Source organism: Phoenix dactylifera, chromosome 1, assembly GCF_009389715.1.
Source record: "Phoenix dactylifera cultivar Barhee BC4 chromosome 1, palm_55x_up_171113_PBpolish2nd_filt_p, whole genome shotgun sequence".
In the NCBI taxonomy this organism is placed as follows: Eukaryota; Viridiplantae; Streptophyta; class Magnoliopsida; order Arecales; family Arecaceae; genus Phoenix; species Phoenix dactylifera.
In genome coordinates, this window is record NC_052392.1 from 21,006,495 (window position 1) to 21,033,106 (window position 26,612).

Genomic DNA, 26,612 nt, shown 5'->3' on the forward strand with positions numbered 1-26,612 from the left:
CTTTTAACCAATCTAATTCCAGATTCGATTCGCGGGGAATAAGAAAACCATGGCCTGGAACAGGGGCATCAATCCAGCAACATTCAAGTTCACATTGGCCACACAAGCTTTTCCATGAAGGCACTTTACTAAATACTGAGCATCCGACTCCACCCTGATATAGTGCGGAACAAAGTGCCTCTTTTTTTCTTTTCTTTTTTGCTGAAAACAAAGTGCCTCTTTACCAGCATCAACTAAAGCAACCCTTCTCGGCTACGAACCCACCATTCTAACCGGCTGCTGCCCGGATATGCCTTCCACTCTCACCTTTCAAGACAGCATAATACCGAAAACCCAAATATGCCGTCATGGGTTGCTAGAGGCATCTGAAAATAGGTGCGACAGACCTGAATAAGTATCTTGAGCCAACTGCCTTTTCCCTGAAGTAGTTGATTCATTCGCTGAGGATATGATCTTGGATACAAAATTCCTGATATTTGACATCACTACATTCCGAATCATGAAATATTTTTGACAGTTGACATCACGTATTTACCCAAGTATTTTTATATAAAGGCACCCAAATACAAAATAACAGCCAAAGGAAGTAAATAAGGCCATGTTATGGATAGTGGCTAATAAGAACACACCTGCATGAGATGGCATCAATAACTGACTTCTTCCATGTAAAAGAAATGAATATACATGGTCATCAATGTAAAGATTCTCTTTTAAAGGCACAATATGGTACTAGGAGCATCTATTATGAATGAAAACGGAAGGGGCGGCAATAAATAACATTACAGTCTTTTAATTATCAGTAAACATATCATATAAAGGGCTGTCATTCCCATTTGCTCTCACTAGTCATTTATGAACTAATATCCGATGGCATCACCTGCCTGAAAAAGGAACTATCCTCCTGCATTGATGCATCATAAAAACATGACGACCATTTCACAGAAAATCACAAGGTGGCCTGCTATTCACATCTATAGAATGACCAATGGAATATGCATACGGTGCAATCACTCACTGTTCCTCTGCAGAAAAGGAAAACGAGAATCACAATAATAATAATAATTTTAACAATAATTGTGCTGACGAAAACAACAGTTAAAGCTCAGACTAGACATGTTGTCAGTGACAGAAACTCTAACAAGTTTGCTACTGCGAGAGTGAATAAAAAAATCTTGGATGATATATGATGATATCAGAGCATCCAATATGCATGGCAATAATCTGCTAGTCTGCTACTTACATGACAAAGATTCATGAACCAGAGGTAAGAATATAGCTCTAGAAACAAAGTCTAAATTAGGAGTTCAAATTTAAAGTTGTTTGGTTTTTATTAAATAAACATGACCACCTACCAGGCATGTAGATATGGTGCTCATCATGCAGCAAGTGAAATGAGCAGCCTACACTCTTAAAATACCCATAAAAAATTATCAATTCTTCGATAAATAACCATTAGGGGCTGTTTGGAAGCTTGCTCAACCTGCACAACCTCTTCACAGGAACATTCCTTATATGGTTGGAGTAAGAAGATGCTAGCAATGGGATGGAAAAGGTTTTTTGTCAATTTAGGAAACTTGAGATCACGCAATCCTTAAAAATAGGGATAATATAAAACACCTCCCATGAGGAATAGGTAATCCTGAATATTTAGGAAGAGATCGGAGAGACTCTGAGTTGTGACTTCTCTTGTTCCATCGCTGCCTCCCTCCTCATTTTCCAACCAGAATGGATTATCCGATGAATGAGGTATGCCTTCACCCAAACAGGTCCTTAAACACAAAGCAATCCCAATATACAGGATAATGACCCAAAATCAAGGTTCGCCATCTCGGTATCATACCCGATACTGGTACCATCCTAGTATAGTGTTGATATGCCCGGCAAGAGGCAGTATGAACTAGTACGGCGAACCTTGCACAAAACTATAATGCTGATAGCATAAAAATCCTTGATGCACATACAATTTGTGTATATGTAAATAAAATTGCACTAGCAATCTTTTGTGCACCTTGCCTATGTTACTTGGATCCTTCCTTTTACCCCAAAGTACCAGTACCAGATACTATGATATAGATATGGGTATGACACTTGAATTACAAAGCATCTCGCATACCATTTCTTAAAACTATGATCTAGAAACTATAAGAGTTATTCTAGTTTTACAAGGCACAATAGAGGATGTTTTGAGCATGAAAATTAAATTTCAAAACTACTGTATTGCTGACAGGGAAATAAAGTCACTCTCTACAATGGGCACAAAATGACCCTTCTCTTTTGCAACGCTCGAACATGCATACAATTCAACTAGAAAATGATAAGAATTTCTCAGTGACATACCCTTGGGCGTTTTGGACTAGGGGCCTCAGGTGGGTCACGATGATGTTGGGAACTACTCGAGTCATTGAGGTGATGGCTTGCAGTCTGCACATATTAATCAAAGAATTATATACCACCAAACTGACCTTCGGACTGAAATAGCTTTTGGCCAGCTAGCAGAACAACATAAAAGGAAAAAAAAACACCATACTTGTGCAGTAGAACCATCGTTGCTAGCAGAGCCACCTGGTACAGTTGTGCGCTGAGATAAAAATGGCATAAGCTCGCGAACTAAACTGGAGAAGAACACTCCATCATCATTACCTACTCTTGATGCCTCCTGCGTTTCGGTATTTCTAGCTGTGCCAGTTTGATTTTGAACGGCAGCAGAACCTGTAACTGACTCCTGATGACTAGTGCCACCACCCTGAACTTGCTCTCCAGATAAAAGTGCTGTCCTAAGCCACTCGTCCACTCTGTTTAAGAACTGAGACATAGGGCCTTGGCCAACTTGCGGCTCAACATGAGCCTGGGTGTTGCTCTCACTACTACTAGCAGGTGGCGCCTGTTGGCTTGCAATGGAAACCGGCGATGACCCTAAAAATAAAAATCAGACATGGATCAGTAGTCATGCAAAAATCTTAACAGATGAGATATAGAATGTCTTGGCAGTCTGTCAATTTCATGACTTTAATTATGATTAAAGAGCTCCAGTGGAACATGACACAATTTTCACATTGTCAATAAACACAATGCAGACTAATTGTTATAATGTTCAAGCAAACTTAAGAAAGTACCAACAAGCCAGCAAATTAGTACAGAGTTCAGCTTTCCGCCAGGTCATTTTTGGAAGGTGCCTTGGAACCATCATGCTTGGCTTCTAGTTAAAAAAAAGTACCCTTCCAAAAGTACCCCTTAACTCCACGATGCACTTTAACTGACTCCCTCCTACCCTACCCCAAACCCTTGTCCTCCTATTTCACTCAGAACTTAGCACTCCAAATTTCACCATAAGCTCAGCCCACTGCTTACTCAAATCCCATTTATCCACTCACTCCCGCTCCCCAGCCCAGCTACTGTGTGTGTGTGTGTGTTGAAACATGAATACTGATCTTCATATATGATTTAAAAAAGGGTGTTAAAGGATCTCAAGCCAAATACAGCTATGACTTCCGAAATTTCTCTCTATTGAGGCCATGTAGCTCGTGACTTGCCTGTTCCATTAAGAAATATGCCAGAGAAGTTAAACTAAAGGAAAGGAATGCAAACAGAAATTTACATCCCTCTTTCTACCCAAGTAACTGGAGCAACCAGTCTCTTCCTCTCCTCCCAATTTATGGAGGCCCAACCACCAATCCAAAATCCTGGGAGCACTGCACAGGGTGGCTAGGTATGGTTGCATAGCTTTTCTCTACTTGAAATGGAGGGAATAATAGACAGAGGAATAATAATGAACGGAAAAATTTAATCATTAAAATATATAAATGAATAAAGTTATAACAGCCAACACTGTAATAATGCGTCACATCCAATCATGGCCTCCTTTTTTTAGCATTTTCCATAGATTTAAGTCTCAGCCATGCTATGTTTTAGCAAAAAAATATGGCAAAAGTGCCTATTTAAAGTGACCTAATCATGGTTTTCAATGTTTATAAAGTTTTTGCATTACAAATTTATTACATAACATTAAATAATTTGCAATTAGAAGCACATTGAAAATATATATTGAGTTAAAAATTAACATTATTAATACAACTAAAGGTTTACTTGTCCAATTAAACTTTCTCAATATAACTAAAAGTTTACTTCTCCAATTAAACTTTCTCTTATCATTTTAGAATCTCTAGATGTCAAATTCCTTTTATGTTTAGGGAAAAATATGATATCTGTAGAAATTTATCCACTGTGAAAATCATGAAATGCCCATCTCACTTATAACTGACCCCCCCCCCCCCCCCCCCCCCTCTTTCTAATTTGTATCTCTAAATATTTGCCCACCAATTGTTCTTGCACATACTCTACAATCCCTAGGTAGCCATTTAAGCAATCATCTAATAGTCTTCACCTTCACCCCCCGGCAAAATGCCTTGTACTAATCCATGCATAATACAGTTCCTCTCAAAATGGTACTTTACACGCTTCTTTAAGATAATACATGTATATTAAGGATTAAGTTATTGTGTGGTGAATCCACGCTAGTCATGGCTGACAAGTGAGCTTAGCATGCAAGAAAGCTTGATAGCTTATCTATTGACAGTCTATGTTTTCAAACATGTTACTTTTATAATCAGTTCTATCACTAATTTGGATTACTGTCATAAATCACATAGAAAGTGCAGAATAGTCCTGAATGTATTTATGCTTTAGAAAACCACATAAAATTTAAATGTTAACCAAATTTCATGATTCCAATACTGACCTTGGTAGCTAGGTAATTCATTTGCTGAAGGATTTATCCAAGAAACTACAGGCGCAGAATTTGCAGGAGATTGGTTTTGCATTGCAGATTCAAGATTTGGCTGATTTATATTAGGGTGAGACTGATTGGGTTCATTGGATGCTCGAGAACCTCTTGCATTATTTGCATTCGCACTATTCACATGTTGAATTCTGGCAAGTAGAGGATAGATTACCCCGACTGCACTACCAGAAGAATCTGAGGGGGAATGGCCAGTAGGTACTGCAACCACTGTTCTTATTGGGACTACCCGCACTCCAGATTCTCCAGCAAAAGATGTAGTACTTGAAATCCCTGAAAATGCTTGATTAACAGAATTGGCAGTAGACGGATTTCTTGTTGGATCTGTTTGCTCTTGCGGTGGCTGTGCACCAGCCTGTTCGCCCAAGTTAGCATTGGTAACAGGTACTGCACGACCACCTAAGAGAAAAAAGAAAATTAAAGTTAATTATAAATTAGGCCATGAGCATTTAAGAAGACAAATGCAGAAACCTCAGGAATTTTATTTTAACAAATGGAATAAAATATGAATACCTGTGCGGACACGGATGTCAACATTCCTAGGAATAAATGCAGAAGCAGGTGGTTCTCCAAATGGTGTCCCACCAAAGCTTGACCCAGGGAAAAAGGGAACAGGCTGCAATTACAAAGTTTAGCTGAAGAAATAAAATAACAACAATACCTTGCATAAAATTTAAAACTAAAACATATATAACCTGAACCATCAGAGGATTTGGCCCAGATGCAGAGATAAAAACCGCTGGTCCAGCATTCACCACAGCTTCCAACTGCAACAACAGAGCATCATTCAGACTACAAGGATGTCTAATACAAATAAGAGAGAAACAGGAAATTCATGAAACATACTGGTGTTTGACCCATGCGCAATGTCATGGTTGTACGACCAAGCTCAAGAAGTAACGAGCCTAAGTTTCTTAATATTACTCCAGATCTGATTGCACTTGATTGAAGGTCCATCCGCGTCAGGGGATCAGTTACACTAACATGATCCTCAAGATGTCCTGCAAGTTGCTGTAAAAAATAACAGAATGTCAACTATCAAAAACTCTCTAAAAGCTTAATCATGCATAAAGCATAACCAAACCAAAGAGAACGGTGCTTTTAAAATAAATTGCTTGTGGAACATTTTAAGTCATAAACATTACCACCACTCTTTTGTAAGACTTCCAAAACATTTTACATAGGTCATCTTATATAAGAATACTCAAACACAAGAACAGAAATTCCAGGCCAGATTACATGCTTTTCTAATATTAAATACGAAGATTTTATTGTTAATTGTCATTCCAAAATAGCCATTAGGTTTTCTTAGCTAAAGTTCATTCAGTAATATATTAGAATGGTATGTATTGTAAACAAAAAAATGGAAGGGTGTCCATTTCTCATTTTGATCTTCCACAATCCCCTCACTCCTGCACCTCTGATTCTCAACAAACTATTCTTTTCCAAATCTTTTTGTTTCATCCGTTATCTCTCAGTGTATGTCTCTAATTACTGAACAGTTTGCAACTCTGCGTTTGGCATATGACATGAATAAGTCATGCAAGTGTCTTGCTTTTATGAGACCATCCCAGAATGAGTTTATATCTCAGACATGGTGTAAATTTGATAGCTACACTACAAGCTCCCTGCTCGAAGTCAGCAAGCAACAAAGAGCATATTATACTCAGTAGGGGACATCATTATGATATTGAATCCCCTGCCAATGTGAATGTTAATGCCAAGAACATGTACACTAGAAAATCAATAGGCAGCTATAACATCCACTTGGAGAGAAGTCTAGTTTCATATAATTTAGCATACAAGAACCAAAATATGCTCACTAGCTCCATTATTGAAACCTTACCATACTACAGCAACTACACATTAAAATGGACTCACGGAAAAGGTGAATCCTAGAGCCATGAAGACTGTCACCCTCGAAATAGCAGTTGCTTACAATGGGCAAATCAACATAACAGAAGTGAAAAAGGAAGTATTGAAATGAATCACTTTTGTTTTAATTTAGTCCTTTTATTGTGTCTGCACTATTTATGTGTTTATGCAGATGGTTATTGCTGAACAAGATATCTTTTTGGCAACTTTTTCACAACCTCTGATGATGCAACTTTCTATTTTCTTAGCAATCATTTTCAACTTCTCCAAAGAAAAAACTGTGCTTCTGTAGTATAACACTCTACTCCATAAAACACTGTTAATTTGTTTTCTGGCCTTCAAAATACATACCTGCATGCTTACCCAAAAGTGAAAAAATAATAACAATAAATACATCCACTTAGACTGGCATAAAACAATTAGCATTGTTAGCAAGATGGACAGAACCAGGCTTTGCCTAGCTTAGTCACAAGCAATTATTTAGGGTACTCCGTTGCTAGAGGTCAGATCATGGCTGGCACTGGTCACTGCAGCAACATAATAAGCTGAGTATTGAGTGACAAATGCTAGCTTGGTTCATTCAAATTGATGGCAATTACCAAGAATACCCTTACAAAGAAACCATGATATGGAGAATAATCGCCAAAAGGTAATTCTTGGTCATTAAATAAGAATAGAGTCCCACTTTCACTATAATCTTTTAAAAACTTAAAATTGCATTCTTTATCTTGTACTAGTCTCTGGCACGTGCTACGTGCGTAAGAGCATATTTATTGAACAACTTGGAAAATGAAAGGTTATGATCTGCTAATCATATTTCTTTCTCAAAATATTCAAAGACTTCCTTTCATTTTTGAAAGTCTGTCTTAGTAAGAGATAAAGCTTAAGGCTGTTGAGATATCCCAAAAAAGTTGAGATTTTGAACGTAGAAGGAAAATCGGCATATGGTAAAAGCCAAAAAAAGAAGAGCAGTAATGCGAGATGCAATGAATGTTTCTTTCCTCATGTATTTAAAATGTGGGCCCCACATCAACTTCATGCTATGGAGCCTACCTTCACAAGGTTCAAAAACCATGATTAAGCCAAAAAAAGAAAAAGAGAAGCATACATGAGAGCACCAATTGGTTTGTTTTCTCCCTTGCATATTTTAAAATAGTGGCTTTAGCATGTCCCAACTCTGAGAGTTTTTCTTATCTATAAAGATTTTTGCTTCCATGTAGGGCCTAATCCTTCAATAAACTCCTTAAAAAAACTAATATAGCATTTGTTAGGGTAGAAAATTGATTGGATACGGGTATATCTATATCCATGTTCATATTTTTTCAACAAATATGGATATTAAATGGATTATCAGAATTAGTATCCATATTTGTTCTAACTGGATATGGATACAAGTCAAATGTTAGGCCGCCACGGGAAGCGAGGCCGCGGCGGCTGCGGCCGCTGCCTTAAAAAATTTTATTTATAAAGTGAAGTCAGCAAATATCTTACCGACTTCACTTAAAAATTGCGATTTTTTTTAAAGCCGCAATCGGACCTGTTTCGTTTGAAACAGGGTCAGCAATTGCAACCTCGCTTTCCGCAGCTAAGGCCGGCCTCCACCAGCACTTCGCCGGCATCCCGCCTTCTCTCTCTTCATCCCTCCCCCGCTAGCTCTCTCTTTCCTTATCCTTCTCCGACTCCAGCAAAGGGTTCTATTTTCATTGCCGGAACTGTACCGATGAGCCACCGGTACGATTCGGGATGGCCGAAACCATCCGGTTTGGAACGGTTCTGCTGATCCTAGTTTAAAGCAAAGTACACCATTTTTTCCGAACTAGATGGTAAAGAGTGTACCATACCGCACCTGTTCAATAATGGTACATAGTACGCGGTAGTTCTGGTACATGGTACGCGGTATGAGGGGCATACCGACACTCGATACGCCGAACCGGCCTCCATACCGAGCGTGCTGATATAGTAACAGGATGGCATCAGTACGGAGTCCAGTACCGAGACGACATACCTTGGTTTAAAGGAGTAACTAATAAGCCACACCTACCTAGATCTCATTAAGTATATAGTTGTTAGGAAACATGTTTCACACTCCCGAAGGAGCTTCCCAATAAACTAAACACGAAAACTGATTCGATGCATGGGTATCCAAGAAACTAAAGCATGACTTATAATAGCATGGAAACATGAGAATTCTAGAGGGAAAAATAGTCCATCGGAATTGGATCTCCAAATGGATGACAAGGAGTCTCTTCCATGATAGTATATTACAATTTTATCTTCTTTTTTTCATATACAAAGAATGAAATATATAGCAATTATCATAGAAGGGGGGAGTATATTATAAATTTATGATTACTCCTAAATCACCCCGTGTCTGAGAACCTACCGAGCATTCAATGAAAACTAATTCTTCCTAGTGATTTTTCCATTAATATTATATATATAGACATTTTTAATATTCTTGTTGGTCTACAGATAATATTTCTTGTTTCCTTAATTAGGTACCATTCTTAACCATTATTTCCTGTTTGACGTTATACTAATGTTTCCCATGTTAATGTCCCCTTACAGCAACCATCTCTGAGTATAACCTCTCCACTACTCACACCAACAACCAATCATTATATCCTTCCCTCTGGCAGCAGCTAGCAATATAGCCGCTCCCCTTGAAGGTAGTGGTAATTGGCAAAATCCCTCTTCACTCTTGACAATCATCAAACAAGTCATCTCTGTACTACCAAATGCAAAAAAAAAAAAAAAACCGCACAGATCATGATTTGTGGATTGAATTTGGAATCAACTGTTACCTTACAAATTGGATAGGGCCTGGTCAATGATTTCCGCCAAACTGAAGCATGATCAGATTGAAGTAGCAAGTCAGGTCTAGAAAATCTCAACATAAAAATAATTTTTCACCAATTTGAAGTCTGATCATATTCGAGCAGTAAGTTGGTTCTATATAATCTCAACATGACCCAACCAATTCTTCCCTCATGCCCACCCTCCAATATAAACTACCACTAGTCCATGTATTTGACATGATGATTACCCAACCTCTGAAGCTATGCATCATCTCGTTGACATAAATTCTGAAGCAGCACCTTATGCCTTATATAAAATATATGAAACAATTACGTTGGACATTCATGCACCCAATTTTTGTGTTTCACAGCAATTTGTTTCGCTGATGATTGTCCCAATCAAACATTGTTCACTTGTCTTTCACTGAATGTCCTCTCTTCTCTCTATCATCCATCAACATTTCATTTCTACATCAAAATTCTTAAGCATACACCAATTTCCATTGATTTTTTCTCTTTACGAACTCAAAGAATACTCATAGGAGCTATATCTAGTTATGTTGACAAGACTAATTACTTAGTGGCAATTTTGGTATTTAAGGCAACTAAAGTTGGCTAAAGAGATATAGAGGTAGCTTAATTAGGTAAGTTCAACTTGAGCAATAACCAAGAATTTCAAGGTCATAGAAACTACACATCTAAAAAGGATCATAAGTGAAAACTAGAAACCCATAACCACAATCACATCTCAAGGGAAAAAAATACTTCAAGTGATAACCACATGAATGCTATAAATTAAACCAGCACTAATTAATACACAAAAATATGAATTCCTATTATTGAAAATTTTGGTAACTAATAATAAATTCAACTCAATAAAGAGCCTGAACAAAATACAAAGGAATGAGCAAAAATCGTACAGATAAGCATCCTCCAGCCTGATCCATAAGCAGTTGTCTCGTAGAGAGCACAATTTCTGCTAAAGATGCTGGACTTGGCAGACCACCCTGCCTAGGCGGGGGAGACAGAAAATCATGATTTTGCACATCAATACTATTCATTCCAGCAGCTGCTGCATCATTAGTTTGCTCCCTTCCTGCTAAAAGTTACACTCTTGAGTCTTGACTATCTCAAAAGCAAAGAAGAAAATTAACATGGATGACATAGGTTCAACAAGAAACAGACCATTAGTGCTGATCCCTTCCCTCCTGAAATCATCCCTTATAACTCCTAAATACTGATTCATAGTGGTCAAAGAATCAGGAATGACCTGCAAAGACCCAAAGTCTCATCAGAGAAATTGTTAAATGATGTACAGCTGTTTTCCAATCCCAAAATGATGGAATAAAGATTTTTATTAAGCTTAAGGTGCCAGTAAGGTATGACTAGCTTACTACGAGACCAGCCAATTTTTATGTGAAAAATCACCTCAAGTATGTTACAAGTGACTACAACTTACAATTGGCTGCTGAGATCCCAAGGGAAATACAGATTGAAAACGAAGAGGACTCTGTTGTGAGTCAACCTCAACCCTTGAACTAGAAGGGTTGGGATTGGATTGCACGGGATCTGGAAGCCCAGTGTCGCCAGATGTTCTCCCACCAGTTTCCTGCCAAGCAACATAACCAAATGTTCTGTGAACTGAACTCTTAAAATGGTAATGTTTATAATAAGATGCAATAGCAGACTCAATAATTAGGTGTGTTGTAGATTACCCTAAGATCATTCCTTGGGTTCTGGAATGCAGTATTTGTTGTCCCAATCGAACTCAGGATACTAGAAATAAACTGCTCATACAAGTCACAAACATATATTAGAACATGAAAGACTTAACATAATCCAAACTAGTCAAGTGCTTCTTAATAAAATGGCCAATTCGATATCTATATCCTCTCTGCAATCTCACCCGACTAAGGTGTGAAGTGCGATTATCTCCTTGATCTATATTGACAGCTTCAAATACAATACTACGAGCGACATGACTGCCACGGTTGTGAGCAATACTCGAAGAAGAATTAGCAGCTGTAAATAGATAGCATATTTAGTTAGCATTTACTATCTCAAAGCACAACATGTTTCACAGAAACAACATGCCAAAACCTCTGAAAGTCAAAATACACAAGCAAAGTGAATGAAGGTTAGCATTTGAGCAACCTATAATATTTAGAGTAAAACAAAGTCCAACTATCAAGAAAAGTACAACTTTAAGTTATATCCACATCGGTAGATCAATGCAACTTTGAATCATGACTGAGAAAAACAGCCATTATGACACTTTCATAGACATTTCTTTATGTATAATATTATAAATAATTGGCTTTTATATGACGGCTGTTAATTTAGTAGTTAATCATATGGCCATTATGCATAGAAGTAGTCCTTTATCTTATCATATCACTGTTCATCCAATTAAAGCCACATTTTACAATTTGAATACCCATGCATTTCCAAAAAAAAATTTATGACAATTAGACAATTTTGCTGTTACTTCCGATAATAATGGTTAATAACAACAATTACAACATAAATCAAATAGAGAAATAAACCATATTTGAAGCTTATAATACTTAAAAATAATAATACTTGATCTACACAACAAGTCAAAAAAACACTTAATTTTTATTATCATGCAAAAAATGCATAATTTTCATACCCTAAACTTCTATAGAGTCAAGATATTGTTCGACTAGATTTCTAATGACTGCGTTAGCTCATAACTTACTTTCTCTTAATTCTCATCTCAAACCAACATTTTGAAAGGCACACCTAGATGCAAGGCATAGATGAGGTGCACCCCAGGTGCCTTGCTTTGACTAGAAGAAGAAATAGAAGCAGAGTCCCGTGCCTCATTGAAGCGCCAAGGTGCCAAATAGGCATGTTTATTTAAATGAGGCTTGATTTCTTCATGTGACGTGCTGGAACAAATCTCAGCCGTCAATCAAATAATTAACTGGATTCAATTGTGGAAAAAAGGGGGAAAGTGGATCAGATCTAGGCCTTGGTTTGGTGCACCAGCAGCTGGCAACATTCTTTTCCTCCTCTTCACTCTGCCTGGCGGCAAGGCTCTCCTCCTTTAAATGAGGCTCGATTTGTTGACGGATGTGCTGGAACAAATCTCAGCAACGATCAAATAATTAGGTGGCTTCAGTTATGGAGGAAATTGTTTGGGGTGGGGGGTGGAGTTCAGAACTAGGGCTCGGTGTGGTGCGCAAACAGCTGGCAGAATTCTCTTCCTGGAAGGAGAGCCCTGGTTTTCCCTCTACCTGGAAGCAGGGCTCTCCTCCTCATGATTTGTTGATCTGATGTGCTGGAACAAATCTTGGCAATCAATTAAAGAATTAAGTCGCTTCAGTTATGGAAAAAAGGAGCGGAAGTGGAACAGAACAAGATGCTGTTTTGGTGCTGCAGCAGCTGTCAGCATTCTCTTCCTCTTCCCTCTTACAAGCAACAGCCCTTTTTTCTGTCTCCTTCCTCTTTTTCTTCTTCTTTCTTTGCGTGATGCGAAACGGGGGGACTTAGTCCCCTTTTTCTTCTTTCTTAGCAGCCGCTGCTGCTGCTTCTCTGTTCTATGAAACAAGTACTCTATATGGTGTCATGTGGAACAGGGGACCCTTGTCTTCTTTTTCTTTCTTAGCAATAGGGACAATTGATGCTGCTTCACTTCTTCTTCCATATGTTCTTCCTCTTCTTTTTCTTCTTTTTTTGCATTCTGCAAACAAGGGGGACTCAATCCCCACCTTCTTTCTAAGCAGCAGTTGCTGCTGCTGCTTCTCTGCTATGAAACAGGGGTCAATGTCCCTTATTTTCTTCTTCCTTATCTTCTTGCTTCTCCACTGCTGTTAGGGTTGGAAAAGGGCCCAAGTCAGGCCAGCTTCTGGTTAGGCCTTGGGTCTGGTCCGAGACTGTTCAGGTCGAGCTTCAGCTTAAAAATAGGGCTCAAATAAATTTTGGGCCAACCTTGGATCGATGCTTGGTCCGGCTAGGCTCGGCCTGAAGCCCAAGCCTGGGCCTAGAACGCGGTCGACCTTGGGCTCAATTTGTTATTAGGATCTTCTACCAAGAGTCTTTCAGGTCAGGTCCCAGCATTTTGAACTAATTAGGCACGAAGCTTGAATTGATCGAGCCAATTCGAGTCAGCCCAGCATTTCAGCCCAAACAAGCTTATTCTGGTCAGGCTTGCTTGGGCTTCAAGCTGGGCACGAGCTTGGGTCAAGATTTGGAAAGAAATTTTTTGGCCTAAGCCCACCTTGAAATTCGAAAAAAAAATTGAGCCAGGCTCGAGGCTCAACGCTCGAGGCTCGAGCATGCATGCAGCTCGGCTTGGCCGAATTCCAACCCTACCTGCTGTTAATGTGAGATAGGGGGCAAAGTCATCTTCTTTTTCCTGTATGTTGATGTGAAGCAGGAGACTTGTCCCTGCTTCCATGTAATGTGAAACAAGAGACTAAATCCCTTTTTTTTCTTTGTTCTCCTTGTTGAAATAGGGACTAGCAATCCATTTTTCTTCTTTTTCTTCTTCCTTCCATCTAAATAGTCCCTCTTTAAGTTTAACATTAAGTTCTAAGGAACGGAATTATAATGCTTTATAATTCATAATTAGAGTAATTATTGTGTTGTGGTTGGTTCTTGGATATGATATATTTGATTTTGTCATGTCATTTCCTTTATTTGTGCATAAATCTGAATTATAATGCTTTCCAAATTTTACTTCTGTTGGTAAATTGATAATTACTTGTTGAATATGGTTACGATCATGTATTCTTTATTAATTATATGTGTGTTTTTTGCACCTCACTTTGTCAAGGCGCACCTTGCATTGTGCCTTGCGCCTAGGATCCAAGAAACATTGGTGCCTTTGTGCACCTTGAGCCTTTGATAACCTTGTCTCAAGCAATATCTTTTTTCCTTAAAACAAAAATATTATTTGAGATGAGAATTAGGAGAAAGTAAGTCATGAGGTAACCCAAAGTTTCTTATAGAAACTGCCGCTATCATCTTTAAATGTCCATAAATTACTATTCTCATATCTTAACCTACAAAGGTGACCATCTAGCGATATATGTTCTAATATTTTACGGTTCCTGTATAATCAGTTACTATTACACTTCCCACTTAAGTGACTATGCTCTCTTCAATTTTAGACAAGCAATTTATCATGGATCCTCAAAATCTACTATAGCAAATATACATTATATTTAGGGTTGAGATTAGGAACATCATTATGCAGTTGGCTTACTTTTCTTGTCAGATATGCATCTGGGCTTTACCCATATCTTTTGAATTGTATTATACTGGCCCCTACAATAAGCAATTGAAAGATTGTGACAGGCTCCTCATCAAGGGTTTTGGGCCGCAGGTCATCTTCGAGATGTTGTCCTACTATTGTGCTAATAAAATAGTAACTTTGGGCTGACTAGTCAAACCATTCACCAATGATGTCCCACCACCAGTATTTTCTCTACTTCTGTTTTCATCTATTTTTTCCCCATTTTCCTCCTCCAATCCCTAGATTTACCTCAATACTTATTTTTTGTTCCATTATAAACATCCCTTCGTGAGATTGACGGCAACAAGCTGACAAATGTAAGATACTCCAAACGATTCTAGCAAGTTGTTGAACTGTAAGTTGATGGACTTACATAGGTATGAATGATTAGCACGAACAAAAGGTCCCAAACATTTGATGACTGAAAAAGTATGAAATGCGTAATAAAAGACTTTTTCCATTATCTGTCACAACTCCGATAAGGCCACAGATGGATAAATAAATAGAATGGGTTGTCTTGTCCGTTAGTCACAAAGAAGTTTTGGTCTGTTGGATGGCCTATCTTGATGATTAATCAAAGAATCAAGATTCTGACATAGAACCAATGCTAATAGGCAGCAAAGTCTAAAGATTCCAAGTTTGAGTTGTTTGACGATTTCATGGAGCGGATACAACAAAGATTGTCATACTGCTAAGCAAGGTATGCTGTGCTAGTACCAGAACCCATACCGGCTGCTTGGCGATACAGTACCATACCGTACAATTCCATTCTGAGCCCGTATCAACAAAGCTAGAGCTGATGAGGAAGGCGGAGAGGGAGAAGGAAAGAGCAGAAATGAAAGAGAGAGAGAGCGAGGGAGGGAGGGAGAGGGAGTGGAGGGGAGAGAGAGGGGGGGTTTCGAGTCCCCTCTCCTCTAGTTGCACGAAAATAGGGGTAAAGCCCCTATTTCATTGGAGAGAGAAAGGGTGGGAGAGGGAGAGGGAGGGAGAGAGAGAGATAGAGTGGGTGGGAGAGAGAGAGAGAGGCCAAGAGAGGGATAGGGCAGGGGGAGAGAGGGCTTTCGAGCCCCTCTCTCCTTCATAGGCCGCGACAGCACAAACAAGGGCACCCCCGTTTCGTTGAAAAGAGAGAAAGAGAGAGATAAAGGGAGAGAGAGGGAGGGAGGAAGAGAGGGAGAGGGAGGGGCAGAGAGAGGCTTGTGGGGGGGGGCCTTTGAAGCCCCCCTCTCCTCCGCAGGTCGTAGCCGCACGAACAGAGGCGTCCTTGTTTTGTTCCTCTCCTTTTCCCTCTCCCCCTCCCTCGCAAGATCGCTCGAACCGATGGATGGAACCGTACCGGTCCGCTCCCAATACGGTTCGGGACGGTACGGCATCCCATGCTGCTAGGTGCTAACAATGACTGAAATAGTGATGCAGAAGTTTAATGGGCAACAAGAAATTCCACCATGGAAGCCTCTGAGTGGTATTATTGTAATCATCGCAAGCTCCAAGGACATGAAATTAGAGAAGCAAGTGCCACTGTGAATGCATAATTCCCGGTAGGGTATAAAACCTAATGACATGCTAGCAAAGGCTTGCATCTTGTGAGCAAGGCATCAGACCAAGGATGGTACAGGTGCATACTCAAGATGCCACAAAGAATAAGACTAAGAACAATGAGCATAAGTATAAAGGTACTTACAGAGGCTTGCACTTGTCAGCAGGGAATCAGACTAAGGAGACCAACATCTTTATACTCAACATCTATAGATATATACAGAGAATAAGACTAAGAAGAATATCAGTAGAAGGTACTGCAATCTCTAGCAGTCATAGCAATAGATCATAAATTTAATTGATTCTTTTGATTGTTGGGGTGTTTCAAATAAAATTCATATTTGTCTACAGATTTTTTGGTTCTTCTTCCTCTTTTAACTCATCTTCTTCTTTCTACCTTCTCATGGTTCAGCATTTACCCTTTTGCTCTCTTCACCTTCTTCCCATCAAGGGGGGTGGGGAGAGCTGTGACGTGAAATTATAAATTTTAGTATTATTTGTGAAATATATGAATGTTATACCTTACTATTACTTTCCTCCGTGACAAAAAGTATATGAAAGCAGAAGGCATGTTATAGTTTATCAAGCATCCTTTCCAAGAAGGTATCTTACATATTTGCGGCACCAGAGATGTTGAAAAGGCTTCAGATTAATTTTAGAGATCTCAAATGGTAGTAATGAGGGTCTCCGAAAAAAAATAGGAATACACATTCCAGAAGAGGGCAAACCTGGATTGGCTGATGCACCTTCAGATCCCACGTGACCTGTTGGTGGTGATGATGACGATTGATGTGGTTGTCTAACAACCAGATGCAGTGTGTGACCATCTTCCACATCTTAGTCATCTATATTAAGGAAACTAGAGTCCAAGAATTGACTCAATAGTATGACCTATTTATGAAGTTGAGGCAATATATAACACAAATGTAGTACCAGATCTCAAAGAAATCAAACCAAAACCAAGTATCGACACCTTACTAGCAAAATTAACAGATAAAAGTGAATTAAATATCACAATTGTAGCAGCTTAAAGAGAAAACAGCACATAAGCAATGCAATGTTAACCAGCTTTAAAATCAATGGTGACAATATCATATAAGATGCGAATTTAGCTACATAAAAGAACTTAAAATTTTATATGCATTCAAATGCATGTGTATTACTGAGAGAGAAGTAGATTGGAATTCCAAACTTTTATTCCTTTTTACCTGCGTCATCCTCTAAACATAAAACCATAAATAATAGAAATTGATCTAATTTTTTAAAGAGTGGAAATCTCCATTCTAATGAAGAGATATAGTAATTCAAAATAGACTTTTAGTAAAAGAACACTGGAAGTTGGCATGCTGAAAAGGCCTACAGAAATAGCATTTGAAAGTCCTTTAACTCTTTATTATTTTGCTCAAAGCTATCATTTAAGCATTAATGTAAAAAAAGGCAACCAAGTGCACAAGGCTCCCACCATTGCAGGGTTGGGGAGGATAAGATATACACAGCCTTATGCCCGCATGCAGAGGCTGCTTGTGTTTGAATTCATGACCTCCAAGCAACAATAGAGCAACCTTACCGTTGCGCCAAGACTCACCCTCCATTTAAGCACAAGTGTACTAGTCAAATATATATAAGTTCGAGAGAAAAGTAAGTGTACTAATCAAATATATATAAGCTTGAGAGAAAAGTAGCTATTTTGGCACTTGCATGAACTGTTTACAAGGTAATCCCTTGTGAGTTCTCCTGCTTGCTAACGAAACAACCAGTGATGCATTTTATCGAACTTCGTGCCATCAGCTATGCCTAAAACATGCATCAAACACCCAGTAGGCTAGTAAATGGAAAGAACTTCTCAATAAGATTTTCAGACCCAATAGCATAAACGAAAGAAACAAAATTACCCAGTAACCATATACAGATCCGGTCATATTACTTTCTATGTTACGCTTGTAAAATTTAATGTCATCAATTTCCTAGGTGCATCTAGATTTGCCAGAGTTATTGTAACGAAATATAATGTGTTCATGCCATGTTAGAGTCACATACTTCTGAATTAGGAAGCATAGGTGTAGAACATTGTTAGTGCACAAAGTGAAAGAGATTGAAATGATTTTACAAGTATAATGAAGGTCAGAAACTAGAGATGCACCAACAGCCCTGAAACAATAAATTCCGAAGGATACGATATGCAGAGAGGAGTTCATCATCTTTCAAAACCTTCCCGCGACAGATTAGACGCTGTTGTTCTGATACTACACCAGTGACAGTAGCTATTTGCTCCTTCAGCATTAAAACCGGTACCTGCATGGAAAAAAATGATAAAAGTCCTGAAACATACACGTAACAACAGAAAACAATAACAAGGACTGTCGGGCAAACATCACAATCTACCAACATGATTTTAAGATGCCATATGACTATCAAAGACATGCATGCACATGCATAAGCACATACATCTAACTGCCATATAAATATACATATGTACACCAATATATATATATTTGTATCTAGAAATTGAAAGATAATGCAGCATACCCATTTATAAGCACCTCCATTTATAAAACTGGGAATGGTTAAAAAGGAAGGATATAGACCGGCGCAATATGGAAGAAAGGCTACAGAAAAAGTGGTTTCCAGTAAAAATAGCCTGCATAATGGCATTTCTTCAGGAGTATTGCGCCCTTCAAAAATACTATATAAATTTTCTTTCTTTTATTCTTTGTATTTTTTTTTCTTTTTAATAAAAGGAGGGTGATATGCACCTTTAATCTATTAAGTCAAATACATGAAAGAACACTAAGGAAAAATGAAACTTAATCCCTGAAACCCAAAGCACACAAGAATAACCTCGGACATCGCTCCCTCTCCCTCTCCCCCCATCTCTCTCTTTTCACTTAAAAATTTTAAAATAAAAAAGGAGCCCCGACGGACCCTGTTTCGAATGAACAGGGGTCCAGATGGCGGAGACCTTGCTCAGGCGCCCTCCGAAGGCCTCTGGTGGCCCTCCCTCCCTCTCCCTCTCATCTCTCTCTTTGCCTCTCTTTCCTTCTCCCTCTCCCCCCGCCTGCTGCTTTACTATTTTGAATGCCGGAACGGTCCCAATCCGCCACCAACACGGCTCGGTACGCCTCAAACCGGGTGGTTCAAGACAATTCTACATTTCTCGATCTCCTTCCTCACTACTAAATCTTTTGAGTCAAAAGCAACTAATACATCAACCCCCACCCAACACACACGCGCACACGCACACAGAGAGACACACAACCAACCTTTGAAAATGACTTATTTTAAGTTTGCCACTCCTCTTTAATACTTCCAGGCCAGTTTCTTCTCAAATAGTTCAGCCAAACTAAAGTTTTAATGTAACTTTGGAAAAGTAATACCTCCATTGTTGCACATAGGCCCATTTGGTCTACAAAGAGAAACTCTCAAAAGGTACTTGAAAGCTTAAATTGTGCCCCAAAATCAATGAATCCAACAAAACTTATCTGCCTACTTTGACAGCTAGCAAACTAATACTCTAAGGACATCCTGCATGAAGAATAGCCCGTGACATCGTGGACATTCTTCTCCATAACCTTACTAAGTTAGTCAACTGTCACTGCTGCCCTTCCAAAAATCTAAAAATCTATAGAACTTGATGGGCAGCCTTTCCTTCAGAGGACTTTAGCAGCAGACTTCCAATCCCTCCAATTTTACTCACCAAGAAAATGCCTATAGATCCCATTTCGATCTCCAAGAGTCCAACAGGAAGCTTTAAGGCTAGGTAGACAAGATGTCCGATATTATGCACACCTCCAAGAGGACCTGCTCTTCATATTGAGGCCCATAACATGCAGTCAATAACTGTAGTCTGCTAAAACTGGAACCATTATCATTCGCGGGATAGCATATTTGAGCTCAAACAAAACCATCTGACATCAGTTGGGCATAGACCCAATTTCAAATCATCCGTGTAAGCTCACTGTTGACATCTCAAACCCTATCTCTCTTCCTCAATATTAACAATTTCCTATATTCCAAAATAATGTCCAATACATTGGTTCCTTATCTTTACCTGATTTGCACCTAACAAAAAACTGCAGATTAAAATGAAATAGATATTACAACTGTACTTCTAATTGAAGTGTACATTCCATTCCATAGACTAGGAGTTGCAACAGATGACCACACCCAACCAGCAAGCCTGGACCACAAACTTCAAAGCCCATGATAAAACAGAGAATTCCAGTTAGTCAACATCCTAAATTTACATTAGATTCTTAAGAAACCACCAATTCAATTTTCACTTTGAAATATGGAAACCCTAAATACCAATGTATTCAGTGCGGCAGGTACTGAACTACACAACTCTCAAGTCTATCCCCACATTGGGTCAACATTGTCATGCAGCTCATGCCCAATCATTAGGTAAGGAAACTACAACACTAGTGCACTGTTGACATCTCAAACCCTATCTCTCTTCCTCAATATTAACAATTTCCTATATTCCAAAATAATGTCCAATACATTGGTTCCTTATCTTTACCTGATTTGCACCTAACAAAAAACTGCAGATTAAAATGAAATAGATATTACAACTGTACTTCTAATTGAAGTGTACATTCCATTCCATAGACTAGGAGTTGCAACAGATGACCACACCCAACCAGCAAGCCTGGACCACAAACTTCAAAGCCCATGATAAAAACAGAGAATTCCAGTTAGTCAACATCCTAAATTTACATTAGATTCTTAAGAAACCACCAATTCAATTTTCACTTTGAAATATGGAAACCCTAAATACCAATGTATTCAGTGCGGCAGGTACTGAACTACACAACTCTCAAGTCTATCCCCACATTGGGTCAACATTGTCATGCAGCTCATGCCTAATCATTAGGTAAGGAAACCACAACACTAGTGCCATCTGGCCATGGTCTGGAAAGCAAGGTGATTGCTATTCAATCATTGTCCAATTATCATCCTATCTAGGATTCCTTTCTCCTTTCCCATTAGTCCTTTCCTTCAACTCAATCTTTACTGTTCTTGCCTTCCCTTTCTGTCCCCATTTCTCTTGTTCTTTTATATTTCTCCTTTCGCCCTTCTTTTTACACCATTCAGGCAGGCTCAGATGTTATAATTTTCCTCAATACACATCTTCCTTATCCCTTCTCCTCTCCCACCTCTTCTTTTTTTTCTCCGTCTTTCTATTTTCATGATTTGTGTTTCTTCCTCTTATATTTTTACTTCCCTCGTCTTTAACCTTCACTAATAATCAGATGTTGTAATTTTCCTCCATCCACATATTCCTTGTCCCCTTTCCTCTTCTTCCTCTTCTTTTGTCAGGAAAAAGGTTGGTAGAGGAAAAGCAGAAACCCGAATAACAGACAAGAAGCAGTTGGTTGAGAGGATGAAGCAAGCAGATCCATGCAAACGATCATAACATAGCTTTTAGGATTAAGCTTGATCTTAATTACCATATCTCTCAAGGTTGAACCTCATGAAATCACTTATACTCTAACAAACAAGTATATGAGCAGAAATGAAACGTTAAAAGGCATAAAATGACACCATAGAACAAGGCACAGGAGAAGATTTAAATTATTTGTATGATCTCATATATTTGATAAGAGTGATCCAAAAAAGAAATTTATACACGTCAAAAAGAATGTGACAAGGACGATTTGGCTTCCAATATGCATGAAAACAGAAATTGCTCAGGGAAAAAGTTATAATAGGGAACAAAGAATTGGAAAATCCAGGTTGCATATTTAAAGAATTTGTGCATTTAAAGCGACAACTATAGTCAAAAATACATCAATGAGCTAATATATCAACATGATGAGTAATTACAAAATTATTTGGAAATGGAAAGGGGACAAAGAGAGAAGAGAATATAATTGATCATTTGATGAACCTGCAATATGCCAAGTAAATGAGAAATGAAATACTTACACACTTATTCACTCGCAAAGTGTATGTATGAGAATCCAAAGTTTTAATTTTTATCTCGACTGTAGTCTCAGAATCTTCGGTAACATCAACATGTGATGTAGTTACTTCACTTGCACCATTTGTCTCCATCTCTTCCAAAGTTCAAAAGAACCTAGGGGAAAAAACTATATTAATTTATTTGATGAGATAGATAGCATCACTAGTATATGCTCTACAAACAAGACCAGCATACATATTGTGTTAGTTATAAGAGGAAAAAATAAAAGTGATCATATTGCAACATTAGCCTTACCTATCAACTATGGATTAACAAGTCATTATCATCTTGGGAAGCAGGTGCCAGTGGAAAATGAAGCAAATGTGAGCTTACACAACATAAGTTGTTTTATTCTGAATAAATCATGTATTGACCGAAAAAATTCTTACAGTCAGACTTTACCTCATAAACTATAGCACTTGAGTCTACATGGTTTTCCATAAAAAAATATTCCATTACTAGTAACTCCTAGTACAGTTTAGCAAAACCTCTATGAATGAAAAGAAAACCATGGTTTGTTGTACCCAGCCCGTACCACCATCTATAGTGCTGAGTATCAGGCATACATACTAGTAGGGTATTGAGAGTCGGTGCACCCCCTGTACCAAGTGTTGGAACTAAGGTGTGTATTGTACCAACACTTGATATAGGGTGTAGCAGTTGCGCCCAATACCAAGAATGCAAACCATGAAAACAAAAAAAAAAACTATGGAATCTAGAATCTCCTTAGCCAACATGCAAGTCCATTAGCAATGCCTTCACATATTTGCCAAACTAAAAAGCAGGCAAAGCTTTAAAAAGATGACACAAGAGTTGGAAAAGTTCTAAGAATCTGAAACAATGAGAAACAGTGGAAGCAAGGCAACATAGACCACAATTCACAAATTTGAAAACCTGTCTAAAGTAATATTGATACCAACTGCGGGTACGTAAATTTGAAAACCTGTCTAAAGTCCTTAGCTAACATCTCACTACCTTCCTCTTCTTAGCTTGTGCAGCCTCTGTTCCCTACTCTATGCTCACTCCCCAGGATAATTTTGCATTTTTCTATGCTCAGTCACTCCCATGATCAACACCTGGTCCAAAGTTATAAATCTGTCATACCTTTTACCAATTGCATTTTTTGGGTTCATAATGTGAATATTTCAGCTCAATATCCAATTCGATGAGTTTGTCCAGAACCTTCTGGAGTGTTTGGTCACAAAGGACCCAAACCATTTCAAACAAGAATGTCACATATACCCATGCAGATCAATTGGTTCTGCCGAGTCCACGAGAAAGTTAATCAAACAATAATGAACAACTCGAGACCTCAGCAATGGATGGGTAAGGTAAGCTATTTATTTATTTACTTATTTTTGTCTTACAAATGTTACAATATGAAATATAGGCTGTCATGGATGTGGTTGGATTCATTTCAGCCAGAAATGCTTTTTTTTTCTCACTCAAACCATACAAACCAAGACAGTTCAAGCAGATAGAAACGGATGTAGATCGGTTAGAACTTACATTTTTTTAAAGTTCTCATTGCTAACAAAACAATAACTGAGTTCAGATTGCCTGCCAAAATCTATCATTGTAAGAAAGTATACGAAAAATAAGGCATTCCGTCCAACTCAAGTTTAACATATCTAATCCAAGCCTTGCTATTCACAGAATTGGCACATCATAATGTGTTCATATGTGTAACCCAAGCTTATTCCACATTTCTATGGTTGGTTCCACAAATCCACCTTTTTCCAAATATCTATGGTCAGATTTATTAAGAGATACATTGTTCATCAATGAAAGCATTTTTTTTAAAAAAAAGAAATTGTTTTTCAGGCTAAAAAGTTGTCTGAAGCAATCCCTGTTCTCTTTCAAACCTTCAAAATAATCCAAGCCCTAGGTCTCCTCTAATCCATAAGGGTGTGCAAATTTAATTAGTTATTTGATTCTCAACTGTGTCAGAGTATAGCAAGAAAGAGGCTGAGAACACAACTTCAAGCTGTGAAGGATCCAAAGAAGGATCAAGCAGATTCTTACCTCGGACTACCAGAAACTGTGCCAAGATTCTGCCATGAGTAATAAAGAACTGCAAAAAGGAATCATGGGAGCACGAACTAGCATACGGGCGTCCTAACAGAGTCAACAGTATTCATTTAACGCAATCTTGATGAATGATATCTTCTTGCAAGAAAAATATCCTGATACCGATTTATCACTTTCGGCACGCATAACTTATTCCGAAATCGTCCGCTCCCAATTGCCAGCACTCAAGAATCCGAGATATCATATAGGGCATCAAAATTTTAAAGCCCCACCCAAGAAACGAAGAAGCATCCGAAAACCCAATACACCAAAACAGCACATCCGTGGGTTAATAATACAAAATCATGTCATAGATCAGATTTTTGGAGCTCTCGCAACGTCAATCACTAAATTTCACCCACAAAAATGCCGAAAAGACACACCTTTCCTAAGAAAGATGAGAAGTTTTCAAGAATCTAATTCTCCAAAACGTGAACCGACGACGAACGACCAAGCTCGCAACGATGTCAAATAACAGCGGAACAACCTAATTCGAAAAGATAGATTCGATTCAGGACCAAAAAAAGAACCGATTGAGGAGATCTCGATTACCTGATTCGACGTCGGCGCTCGGGGGCCAAGGCCCGAGGGGAGAACGAGGAAAGGGGGCGGAAGGGGATCCGATTACGGGCCGCTATCGCTATCGCTCCCTCTCTCTCTCTCTCTTCCCCTCTGTCCCCCTCTCCTCTTCGTTGTCTCACTATTAGAAGTCGAATACTTTAATAGAAGGTACTTAGATTTCGTATTTATAACCTTCCGTTGTTCGGAAGAGATTTTTTTTTCTTTCTTCCCTTCAGGCGGCGGTACCGTTGGCCTTTGAAATTATATAAAACCCAGATACGCCGCGATCCGTTGGATTGGTGATGGAGGGCGATGGGATCTTTGTTGGCTCGGGGCCACGGTGGAGTACAAAACGGTGGCTATTAAACTGTGCGCTCCAAAGATTATATAAGGATAGGTAATAATCTAAACGCAATTAGTGCTTGCTAAGATGAACGGAAGAGAGCCGTTCACTGAATGTTGCCGAAAAGATGTTTGTGTTTTTGTCCATTTGAGCGGTTGGAGAGGAGGATGGGGCGTAGGGTTGGAGTAATAGGTGGAACTTGGAAGGAATATTATTAGGAAGATATGATGTATGGAGATGTTGGCAATTAAGAAAATTAAAGTTGTTGGATGCACAAAGGGTTGGCTTGGCTCCAAGTGTAAGGATTTAGGCTAAAGTCCATCTCATAATCTTCAATGCCTTGATATCATCTCTCTTGAAAGAATGAAATAGAAGTTGGATGCAAGTTTCAACTTGCCACCATGATTGTGGGCCAACCTCGTATGAGTCGTGTGGCATGACATGTAGCAAGTGTACAATTTAATATCGCTCGAGGGTCTTGGTTCAAACCCAGCCACGGTTATGGAGAACAAATAGGCTAAGTGCCCATCCACGGTGCAATGTGATTTCAGATTACTCAATTTACTCAAACAGAGCTGCATCTACTTCAAAAATTTGTTAGTTTGGAAGTGTTGAAATTTTCCATCCTAAGTTGCATCCTTAATTTTCTTTGAGGTTCTCCTTTTTTTTATAGTCGTCAAATAGGAGCAGAATCGATGGCCGTCACATTCAATTCGTATCTAGACTAACTTTAAAGGATGGATCATCAAATTATCTACTAGGAGCTGAAAGCAATTCAGCTAAACTTTAGTAATTTCGAACAAAAGCCCAACTAGCATCCAGCAAAGTGCGCCTTGAAATATTATTAGTCGAAGCTAACTATCATGCTAGAAGTCTCACAAAAGTTTCCTTGGGATGGCAGGTGATACTATGAAGATTATTGGGATGGGAAGGGAAGGGTCATGGGTTTAATTAACTCCATCAATTGCATCTTAGGATTCGCAAAGAATGAAGTTAGTGAACACAGAAGAAAAGTGCATATATTAAGTTAGATTATAAAATTTTACCCGAGTCTGCGAACCACCCTCGAGTTGGGCTAGGAAATCTAGGTTTTTAATAGTTTGAGATAAAATAGGATGGTTATGGTTATATAGTATTTAGACTTGATCTAGCTCGATGCCCAGTTTTCTTTGGTCCATTTCAACAATGAAGGAATTTGGTAGCCTCAAACTAGTTTGTCCTAATTCAAAGCCTATAATCGACAATGGAATTTATATTTAAGTGCTGAATATGTCACCCAATAGTACGAACACTACTAAGTTGAACCTAAGAGAAAGGCCTATACAAATGTAAAATAACCATATCATGGAGATGGCACATGGATCGGGTTGACTGTCTCAATATTAAGCCATATTGTAGGTGGT

General features: G+C 38.7%; 1 protein-coding gene across 2 annotated transcripts; it reads right to left on the minus strand.

Moving 5' to 3' along the window:
• Positions 1 to 636: 636 nt before the first annotated feature.
• Positions 637 to 25,038, minus strand: LOC103715983 (ubiquitin-like domain-containing protein CIP73). 2 transcript variants are annotated; one of them, XM_017844922.3, is made up of 16 exons: positions 24,858 to 25,038; positions 22,199 to 22,349; positions 18,445 to 18,562; positions 16,999 to 17,106; positions 11,375 to 11,490; positions 11,184 to 11,255; positions 10,928 to 11,077; positions 10,654 to 10,738; positions 10,389 to 10,564; positions 5,642 to 5,806; positions 5,491 to 5,562; positions 5,309 to 5,411; positions 4,736 to 5,119; positions 2,528 to 2,913; positions 2,338 to 2,421; positions 637 to 1,022 (listed from the first exon to the last, which is right to left on the minus strand). In XM_017844922.3, the coding sequence occupies exons 2-16, from the start codon at positions 22,325 to 22,327 to the stop codon at positions 1,008 to 1,010; spliced, it is 2,163 nt and encodes a 720-aa protein (XP_017700411.1). In that variant the 5' UTR covers positions 22,328 to 22,349; positions 24,858 to 25,038; the 3' UTR covers positions 637 to 1,007. The 2 variants fall into 2 exon arrangements, with proteins under 2 accessions (XP_017700411.1, XP_008802020.1); XM_008803798.4 differs by having other exon boundaries at positions 4,736 to 5,194; positions 24,858 to 25,034.
• Between the last annotated feature and the right edge of the window lie 1,574 nt (positions 25,039 to 26,612).